At 68.3% G+C, this 10,412-nt stretch overlaps 1 protein-coding gene across 1 annotated transcript; it reads left to right on the top strand.

The window, feature by feature from the left end:
• The first annotated feature begins 1,592 nt into the window (after positions 1–1,592).
• On the top strand, positions 1,593–9,880 carry BLOC1S1 (biogenesis of lysosomal organelles complex 1 subunit 1). The gene is made up of 4 exons (XM_084610615.1): positions 1,593–1,710; positions 3,533–3,605; positions 6,153–6,285; positions 9,290–9,880. The coding sequence occupies exons 1-4, from the start codon at positions 1,617–1,619 to the stop codon at positions 9,398–9,400; spliced, it is 411 nt and encodes a 136-aa protein (XP_084466741.1). The 5' UTR covers positions 1,593–1,616; the 3' UTR covers positions 9,401–9,880.
• Positions 9,881–10,412: the final 532 nt, after the last annotated feature.

Here is a 10,412-nt window from a genome sequence, read left to right on the forward strand (position 1 = left end):
CTGAAAGCCACCAGTAACGTTTGGCGCCCTGCACGGGAGTCAAGTGCAGAGGCTCCAATGCTAACAGGCATCTGTGTTTGCTACGTACGATGCTCTGACTTGCCGGGCCTGTTACTTTCCTGGCCTATGCTATCTTTTACTTAATGCAATAAAGAATGTTTGCAAAGCCAAAGAATTCATTTATTGAAAAGAAACAGAACTGCTGGGGAAACACACATGGCCTGACAGATCTGTGCTGTGTGGGAGGGGGAACGGGGGCAGGGTGGGGAACAGGATAATCACAGATTTGCGTATGTCCTGTTATCATGTCTGGAGCGCTGCACGGTGAGGGAGGTGGAGCGCAGCGGGTCAGGGTTGTAGTTTGCAGAGCTGGCTGGTGAAGCTACAGCTGTTGGAGGCAGCTGGTGGTGGTAAGAACCTGGATGTTGGGGAAACATTTTCTCCCAACCTGTTTCGAGGGTTATTCATTTTGCACAACGTTTAGCCCTTTCTAGCCATGCGGCACGCTCCCAATGTGAGACTGGTGTGGAAGGGTGAAATCAGAGCCCCTGGATACACCTTAAGGACCCTCCAACGTTGATAGGAGCTGTATTTACACCGAATTCTTTGTAAGGCCAAATTACCAAAGCAAGCTTTGGCCCCAGCCAAAAACTTAGTCCTTACTCCGTGAAACACTTCAGTGATTCCAGGGTTTGGCCTAACCATGGCCATGAATGTTCTCCAGAGAGCACTTACTCTGGCCACATCGCCTCTCCATGGGGGGCCAACCCCCCACACTGCCAAACACCCGCCCCCCCCGCTGGGTCACCCCCCCCACCGCCAAACACCCGCCCCCCCGCCACGTCACCCCCCCCACTGCCAAACGCCCCCCCCGCCACCGTATCTCCCCCCCGCACTGCCAAACACCCGCCGCCCCGCTGGGTCACCCCCCTGGTGCCAAACACCCCCCCCCCGCCGCGTCACCCCCCCCACTGCCAAACGCCCCACCTGCCACCGTATCTCCCCCCCGCACTGCCAAACACCCGCCCCCCCCGCTGGGTCACCCCCCCTGGCCAAAACCCCCCCCCGCCACCGTATCGCCCCCCCCGGCCAAACATCCCCCCCGCCACCGTATCTCCCCCCCGCACTGCCAAACACCCGCCCCCCCGCCGCGTCACCCCCCCCACCGCCAAACACCCGCCCCCCTCGCTGGGTCACCCCCCCCACCGCCAAACACCCGCCCCCCCGCCGCGTCACCCCCCCCCACCGCCAAACACCCGCCCCCCCCGCTGGGTCACCCCCCCCACCGCCAAACACCCGCCCCCCCCGCTGGGTCAACCCCCCCACCGCGTCACCCCCCCCACCGCCAAACACCCGCCCCCCCCGCTGGGTCACCCCCCCTGGCCAAACACCCCCCCCCCGCCGCGTCACCCCCCCTGGCCAAACACCCCCCCCCCGCCGCGTCACCCCCCTAGTGCCAAACGCCCCCCCCCGCCACCGTATCTCCCCCCCCCACCGCCAAACACCCGCCCCCCCGCCGCGTCAAACGGCCCCCGCCGCGCCACCCCCCAGGGCCAGGCCCAGGCCCCGCCCCGTGGCGGGGCGGGGCCGCGGGGGTCACGTGGCGGCGCGGTCACATGACCCGCGCGGAGCGGGCGGCCGGCCGGGCGATGCTGTCCCGGCTGCTGCGCGAGCACCAGGCCCAGCAGAGCGAGCGCCGCGAGCAGCAAGGTGAGGCCGCCGGCGTCTCCATGGCAGCCTGCTCCCCCGGGCCGGGTTCCTATTGGCCCGCGGGGCCGTCACTCTGCGGGGGCTGGGCCGGCCTGCCTGCGTCGCGCCGGGCCTCGGGGTCGCCGTGGCGCCGCGTGATGACGTCACATCACCCTTCGGGGGTGGCCTGCCCGCCCCAGGACTCGGTGCCCCCGTCACTCTTCCAGTGACGTCACTCCGCGAGGGCGCCGTGGGCCCGCCGGTGTCGTTCGGCACCGGCCCTTCGCACCCCCCACTTCCACCCGCGCCCCAGCTGGGGGCTGGGCCCTGCTCTGCGGGTGGGGAAACTGAGGCACAGGGCGGGGGCGCGACTCTCCCGAGGTTCCGCCGTGGGTCAGTGGCAGAGCTGGAATCGGACCCCAGGCGTCCTGAGCCCTGGCGCCCCGCCCCCAGCCGCTCCCCGAGCCCGGGCCAGGTCTCCGAAAGTCGGGGAGGGAAGGGGGCTCAGCAGGGTCCAGTCCCAGCCCCGGCTCAAAGCAGGCCCAGGCCCCGCTCAGTCACCCCAGCCAGGGCGGTGTCAAGCCCGGCCTTAAAAACCTCTGAGGAAGGAGATTCCACCACCGCCCTAGGGAGCCCGTGCCCGTGCTTCGCCCCCCTCCTGGTGACACGGCGATTCCTAGCATCCAACCTAGGCCCCCCGCCACGTGAGACCATCGGTCCTTCTTCCGTCCTCTGCCACCCCTGAGAACAGCCGCGCTCCAGTCGCTCCGGAACCCCCCGTCAGGCAGCTGAAGGCTGCCATCAAATCCCCCCTCACTCTTCTCTTCTGCAGGCTAAACGAGCCCAGTTCCCTCAGCCTCTCCTCGTAGGTCATGTTCCCCAGCCCCCTGATCATTTCCATTGCCCTTCGCTGGACTCTCCGATTTGTCCACCCCCTTGCCGTAGTGGGGGGCCCAAAACTGGACGCAATACCCCAGATGTGGCCTCACCGGTGCCGAATAGAGGGGAATAATCACGTCCCTCGGTCTGCTGGCAACGCTCCTACTAATGCAGCCCAATAGGCCGTTCGCCTTCTTGGCAACAAGGGCACCCTGCTGACTCATCTCCAGCTTCTCATCCACTGTAACCCCCAGGTCCTTTGCTGCAGAACTGCCTCTGAGCCGGTCGCTCCCCAGCCTGTAGCGACTCCAAGGAGTCCTGGTGTAATGCCGGCAGACGCGGGGTAGGATCAAACCTGGGACCCCTGGAGCTTGGTGCATGATCTAAACGCCGTGTGGCTGTTACCTAAGGCTGCAGAGCAGATTCAGTCTCGCTCTCTCGTGGTGTCTGTTGTCCCAGCTCCTGGCGCCACACCACACCCAGGAGGTGTGTGGCTTACACTGGCTCCTGGCCACCTGCTGTAACCCCCTAGACTCTGCTGGCCTCCCAGAGCCGGGGCTAGAACCTAGGAGTCCTGGCTCCCATTTCGCTCCCTCCCTCCCCCCGGACTAACCGCCAGATCCCTCGCCCTCGAGCACTGACAAATACCTTATTGTTGCTCGAGATTTGACAGCATTTCCCAGGCCACCCAGGCACCTTGAAGGACAAGGTTGGCCCTTGTCATCCCAGACCTCCCTGTTTCTGCTGAGCACGTGGGGTGGGGTACATGCCACGGCCACCCCTCACGGGGTTCAGCTCAGCTTCGTGTTCATGGTTTTCTCCGGCAACTCCCGCCTTTGCACTAGCTGGTCTGTGCGGTTGCGACTCCGGGATCAGTGCTGGCGGGGAGACGTCTGTAAAGGGTCAGTCGGTTTGAGCTCCCCCCCAGTACAAACACTGGGGCACTCGGGCCTTTCCCTTGCAGAGCGGAGACGGCGAGAGGCCATTGCTGCAGCCACGTGCCTGACCGAGGCCCTGACGGACCACCTGAACGTAGGGTGAGTGGCAAAGCCGGCCCGCAGCTCAGCAGCGTTGGGAGCCACGTAGGCAAAAATGTGTCCTGCACGGTGATGGGCCTTTCACTGGGGCTTCCCCAGGGCTGTGATGGGATTTCCAGAGCCAGTCGCCTCCAGGGAAGCAGCGAGGCCAAGGATTTGGCTGGCGCCTGGCGACTGAACTGCCCGCGGCCCCTAGGCTTAGTCCCTGTGGGGGCAGGAGGCAGCCTGGTTCTGTGGACGTAGAGGGGACTCCAACGTCAGCCCAGCACCTTCCACCGCCCTTGTCCTAAATTAAAGGGACGGGAGTCGTTTTCTCCCACCTTCTCCACGGGGCCTTGGTTCTGCCTGGGGCTGGAGGAAGCCCGGGTTTTATAACTCTTTAAACCACACTGTGCCCTGCCCTGCGTCCCTGGAGGCTGGCAGGGGGGGTTCTCAGAGGCCAGGTGGTGAGAGAGAATGGAGCAGAGCTGGGGCGGCGAGAAGCCCATTGTCCCGCTGCGAGGGAGGCTCCAGCACCGGTGTGGCCCCAAACTCCTGGGGCCATGTAACGTCCCCACCTGGATTCAGGAGCTTCCCTGCTCTTTTTGCCAGGAGAGCCCCGTTTCTGCAGGCGGCGCACTGCCCCTCGCTGCCTGATGATGGGGTACGAAACGTTTTGTCCAGGCCGGTCCAACCCAGGCTGGCAGCAACCACAAGTAGTTACTGTTTGATGGCTGTTTAGTGGCCTGAGCGTCATGAGTTCGCAGGCCTCAGACCACAACTAAGTGGGGATAGTGATGTGCTTTTGGGGTGTGGCCCCTTCCCATCACAGAGCCCCAGGACTGACTGGGGTCCGGTGCCGCTCTCCCACCCAGGGTAGGGGAAAGCTGGTTGGTTGGGGCCAGGGTACAGCCCTGGGGGTCGTGGGCCTGTGTCTCCAGGGCTCTGAATCCTGCACTTCTGAGCAACACTGAAATTGATGCTCAGGGTTTCTGGCCCAGGCGAGTGGCAGGGACCTATCGCCCTGGTCTCTGCCTGGCCCCCTTGGCTCTAGCTGGGGCTGTGTGGCTAAAAGCCTGTGTAATCCTTGGAAACCTGTAGTCCACACAGACTCCTTACGGCGACCCCTGAATGGGACAGCTCCCTGCCAGTCCCTGGCCAAGATCCCCGCTCCCCTGACTGCGGGAAGCAGCTCGGCAGAGGGGACTTTGCGGCCGCGTTCTGAGCACAGGCTGCATTCAGCAATCATGCGACTCTGCTCGTCCAGCGAGTGCTGCGTGAGGAAGGGAGCTGGATCCTGGGCAGCTAGCCGCTCCCTCCATGGGCCCCTGCCCAGGGCCCTCTCCCGCAGGGCAGATTATGGCTGGAAAATGGCCCCTGGTTCCCTCCCGGCCAAGGCCTGGAAGGGTTTGGTTGCAAAGGCTTTGGTCAGTGTCATGGTGCGGGTTCCCCGGTGGGCAGCAGGGTTCTCCCCCTTCGCCGCCGGGCAGGCTGCCCCTTCTCCAAGCACCCGCAGCCTCCCGGGGCGGGCTGGAGCTCACTGACTGCAGTGCAGGGCTGAGGAGCCGGGGGACAGGCTGCCAGCGCTCCATGCCCCCGGGAGCCTCCTGCGACGAACACTCATCTAAGGTGGGCTCCTCCCCAGGCACGTCTCTGCAGGGAGCTCTGTCCGTTCTGAAAATAACTCGTCTGAGCTGGGTGGGGCACGCTGGCTACTGTGCCCATGATGGGAGAGCAGCCCTCTGCTCGCAGCCGTGGGCCGGGCCCAGGGGAAAGTAAACTCCGTCTCTGGCATGAAACGAACTTGCTGGATCTCAGCCCCGTTCTCGCTGGGAAGGGCCCCGCCCTGCCATGCACCCCCATGTGGCAGTCCCAGCAGAGAGGCCAAAGCACCCTTGGGGCGGGGCGGGGAGGGGAGCTGCAGAGCCAGTGGGGCTAGTGGCTAGAGCAGGGCGGCTAGGAGGCAGGACTCCTGGGTCCCATTCCCAGCCCTCACCACTGTTCCACTGTGCGAGTCCCGCTCCTGTGCCTGTATTCCCTGTCTGGCAATGGGATGGCGAGGCTGCGAGGGTGACCACCCTGCTGCCCGTACCGTGTGCAGTGATGCTGGCCTGGCCCACATGCCTCCCCCAGGCCTGTGCCCCATGGCCCGGATCTCAGTGCCTGGCACGCCCCTCTCCAGCTGTCGGGCCAGATCCCTTCCCCGCCTCCAGGAGCCCTGCTGCCTTCTGGGCACACCTGGTGCCCCGCATGCTGCCTGGCCTGATGAGAACCAGACGCTCTCAGGGCCTGGTGATGGTTCCCAGATGCTGCTGAGCCGCTAAGCTGCTCCGGCTTGGGAACTTCCCCGGCCAGAGACTCCCAGCGTTTGCCTCCGCCCCCACTCCGGGGCATGCTCCCCCGAGGCCTGGCCTGTCCTGGGCCTCTGGATCCCGGCCAGCCGCTGCTGGGGCTCCCGGCGCTGAAGGGGACGATACGGAGGTGCAGGGTGTATGTCCCCATGCGGAGCGGCTGGTGGGGGGTGGGCCCTTCCCGGGGGCTGGCTGATCACCCTCCTGCCCTGCCCAGGGTGGCCCAGGCCTACGTGAACCAGAGGAAGCTGGACCACGAGGTGAAGACGCTGCAGATCCAAGCCGCCCAATTTGCCAAGCAGACAGGCCAGTGGATCAACATGGTAGAGAACTTCAACCAGGCGCTCAAGGTCAGTCCGCCCCGGGACACCATTGGGGAGGCGGATCTCCTGCCCAGCTGTGCCCCGCCCCACCCCGAGGGCAGGGGAACCACAAGGAAATCCCCCTCACCCAGAGACAGGAATGCCAGGCAGGTGCCATCCGCCTCCAGCCCAGGGCTGGGAAAGGCCCCGCAGAGGGTCTCCAGGGGCGCACAGTCCTGTCAGCTGGCGGGAGGGGGCTCTGATTTCCCTGGGGCTCTCGGCCAGGTGAATGGTGTGGAGCAAGGAGGGGATGGCACCATGCTGGGGGAGGCAGCTGGTTGGTGCCAGCTTCTGCTGACACAGGCCTGGGGCCCCCCCAGGGCTTTGCCCCTCTGCCTGTGCCCCCTTCACGCTGGCATTGGCATCCCCCTGTGGGCTGCTGGAGCCGCGTCCCCACCCCCGTCCTCTCCCGACGCTGTCGGATCAGAGCCGTTTGTTCAGGGTTTATTCGCCCTCCGGCCTCCAGGGCAGAGAATCGGCCCATTGAGCCTGGCTTGGCCTGAGCCCTCAAAGCCGGCTTTGTGCCCAGCGGGCGTGGGGGATGGCAGGACGGCGCGTCTCACCATACAAAGGCAGAGCTGCCCTATGCACCCCACCGCTAGCGTCCGACTCCTCCCCTTCGCCCACCCAGCGGGGCTGGCATGGCCGTGCGCCCAGCGCCACCTCCCCCCGGCCTTGCCCACCTGCAGCCTCAGCGCCAGACCTACCGTCTGCCTGGCGTGGGGTGGTGCTGGCGATGCCGGGCGTGTTCCCTGCCACCGCGGAGAGTCTGCTCCACGCCACGCTGCTGGGGGCCAGGTCCTGCCTCCTCCGGCTCTGGGGCCCCGGCATTGTTTCACGCTGCTGAGAGCTGCGCTGTAGGGCGCTGGTGCAATGAGTGGAGAAGCCTCAGCTGCCCGGGTGCAAGGAATGGATGGTTCAGCACGACTGGCATTGTGCACTCAGGGTCGGGAGTGTGGGGCACCGGCAGAGCTGGGGGGCACTGGCTGAGCTAGCAGGGGGCTGCGGGTCGGGAGTGACGGGCACCGCTAGCAGGGGCTGCGGGTCGGGAGTGATGGGCACCGGCAGAGCTGGGGGGCACTGGCTGAGCTAGCAGGGGGCTGCGGGTCGGGAGTGACGGGCACCGGCAGGGCTGGGCTAGCAGGGGCTGCGGGTCGGGAGTGATGGGCACCGGCAGAGCTGGGGGGCACTGGCTGAGCTAGCAGGGGGCTGCGGGTCGGGAGTGACGGGCACCGGCAGGGCTGGGCTAGCAGGGGCTGCGGGTCGGGAGTGATGGGCACCGGCAGAGCTGGGGGGCACTGGCTGAGCTAGCAGGGGGCTGCGGGTCGGGAGTGACGGGCACCGGCAGGGCTGGGGGCCTAGGGCTGGGCTAGCAGGGGCTGTGGGTCGGGAGTGACGGGCACCGGCAGAGCTGGGGGGCACTGGCTGAGCTAGCAGGGGCTGCGGGTCGGGAGTGACGGGCACCGGCAGGGCTGGGGGCCTAGGGCTGGGCTAGCAGGGGCTGTGGGTCGGGAGTGACGGGCACCGGCAGGGCTGGGGGCCTAGGGCTGGGCTAGCAGGGGCTGTGGGTCGGGAGTGACGGGCACCGGCAGGGCTGGGGGCCTAGGGCTGGGCTAGCAGGGGCTGTGGATCGGGAGTGACAGGCACCGGCAGGGCTGGGCTAGCAGGGGCTGCGGGTCAGGAGTGACGGGCACCGGCAGGGCTGGGCTAGCAGGGGCTGCGGGTCGGGAGTGAGGGCACCGGCAGGGCTGGGGGCCTAGGGCTGGGCTAGCAGGGGCTGTGGATCGGGAGTGACGGGCACCGGCAGGGCTGGGCTAGCAGGGGCTGCGGGTCGGGAGTGAGGGCACCGGCAGGGCTGGGGGCCTAGGGCTGGGCTAGCAGGGGCTGTGGATCGGGAGTGACGGGCACCGGCAGGGCTGGGCTAGCAGGGGCTGCGGGTCGGGAGTGAGGGCACCGGCAGGGCTGGGGGCCTAGGGCTGGGCTAGCAGGGGCTGTGGATCGGGAGTGACGGGCACCGGCAGGGCTGGGCTAGCAGGGGCTGCGGGTCGGGAGTGAGGGCACCGGCAGGGCTGGGGGCCTAGGGCTGGGCTAGCAGGGGCTGCGGGTCGGGAGTGAGGGCACCGGCAGGGCTGGGCTAGCAGGGGCTGCGGGTCGGGAGTGAGGGCACCGGCAGGGCTGGGGGCCTAGGGCTGGCCTAGCAGGGGCTGTGGATCGGGAGTGACGGGCACCGGCAGGGCTGGGCTAGCAGGGGCTGCGGGTCGGGAGTGAGGGCACCGGCAGGGCTGGGCTAGCAGGGGCTGCGGGTCGGGAGTGAGGGCACCGGCAGGGCTGGGGGCCTAGGGCTGGGCTAGTAGGGGCTGTGGATCGGGAGTGACGGGCACCGGCAGGGCTGGGCTAGCAGGGGCTGCGGGTCGGGAGTGAGGGCACCGGCAGGGCTGGGCTAGCAGGGGCTGTGGATCGGGAGTGACGGGCACCGGCAGGGCTGGGCTAGCAGGGGCTGCGGGTCGGGAGTGAGAGCACCGGCAGGGCTGGGGGCCTAGGGCTGGGCTAGCAGGGGCTGTGGATCGGGAGTGACGGGCACCGGCAGGGCTGGGCTAGCAGGGGCTGTGGGTCGGGAGTGACGGGCACCGGCAGGGCTGGGGGCCTAGGGCTGGGCTAGCAGGGGCTGCGGGTCAGGAGTGACGGGCACCGGCAGGGCTGGGGGCCTAGGGCTGGGCTAGCAGGGGCTGTGGATCGGGAGTGACGGGCACCGGCAGGGCTGGGCTAGCAGGGGCTGCGGGTCGGGAGTGACGGGCACCGGCAGGGCTGGGCTAGCAGGGGCTGCGGGTCGGGAGTGAGGGCACCGGCAGGGCTGGGGGTGACCCCGCGGTGGAGTAGCTTCCCCTGCTGGTCACTGCGCTCATGTGCACGGTGCTGAACGGGGGAAGCGCGCCACCATGGGCTGGGGGCCGGGGGCACGAGGCAGGGCCCTGATGTCTCCTTTGCCCGCCAGGAGATTGGCGACGTGGAGAACTGGGCGCGCAGCATCGAGCTGGACATGCGGACCATCGCCACCGCCCTGGAGTACCTGTACAAGGGGCAGCTGCAGCCCTCCAGCTCCTGAGCCCCCGCCAGGCTGGAGCGGGGCCGCCCTCCGCCTTGCTGGCTCGCTCAGCCACCTCCAGGACGACCCCCCCCCTGCGTGCCCGGAGCCGGCTGCCTTGCTCGCTAGCCCAGGCGAAGCCTCTGGGGACCCCCAGTGCTGCAGCTCGCCTGGCGTCCGCCCTTCTGGCCACGGCTCAGTGGGAACGGCCCAGCTCTTTGCCCCTTCGGCCGGGGGGGGGGGAGAGCAAGGAAGAAACGACCCATCCTGCATTACACCCGCCCCCACCCTTGGGCGAGAGGCACCGTCCCGCCTGCTAGCTGGAGGGCGTTGGGAACCCCGGCTGCAGGCGCTTTGCTCTGACCCTGGGGGCTGCTGGGCCGTCTGGTGCCCTGCCACAGGGGGGGGCCGTTGGGTGTGGGCCCTGGGGCCACCTGAGCCCGTAACGGGCCTGCAGGTCGCCCGCCCATGTGCGGGGCGGCTCGCAGCAGGGGGTGGGGCAGAGGGCGGCTGGCTCGGGGGGCTGGGATTCTGACTGGGGGGGGATCCCAGCGCTGCAGGGGGGCCTGGCTGGAGAATGGAATAAAACGCGTTAGTTAAACCAGAGCAGGCCACGTGTCAGAGCCTCTGTAAGGGGGGGAGCTGGGCAGTAAGGCGAGCCCAGCCCCTCCCAGCAGGGGGGCGCTGTGGGGGGCGGGGCAGGGGTGCTGGCTGGGGGGGCGGCTCCCAGCAGGGGGTGCTGTGGGGGGCGGGGCAGGGGCACTGGCTGGGGGGGCGGCTCCCGGCTGGGGGGGCGGCTCCCAGCAGGGGGCGCTGGGGGGGGCGGGGCAGGGGCGCTGGCTGGGGGGGGCGGCTCCCAGCAGGGGGCGCTGGCTGGGGGGGGCGGCTCCCAGCAGGGGGCGCTGGGGGGGGCGGGGCAGGGGCACTGGCTGGGGGGCGCGGCTCCCAGCACGGGGTGCTGGGGGGGCGGGGCAGGGGCTGTGGCTGGGGGGGCAGCTCCCAGCTGTGGGCGGGTGGGGCAGGAGCGCCGGCT

The sequence above is a fragment of the Lepidochelys olivacea genome (assembly GCF_965140295.1).
Source record: "Lepidochelys olivacea isolate rLepOli2 genome assembly, chromosome: 20".
NCBI lineage: Eukaryota > Metazoa > Chordata > Testudines > Cheloniidae > Lepidochelys > Lepidochelys olivacea.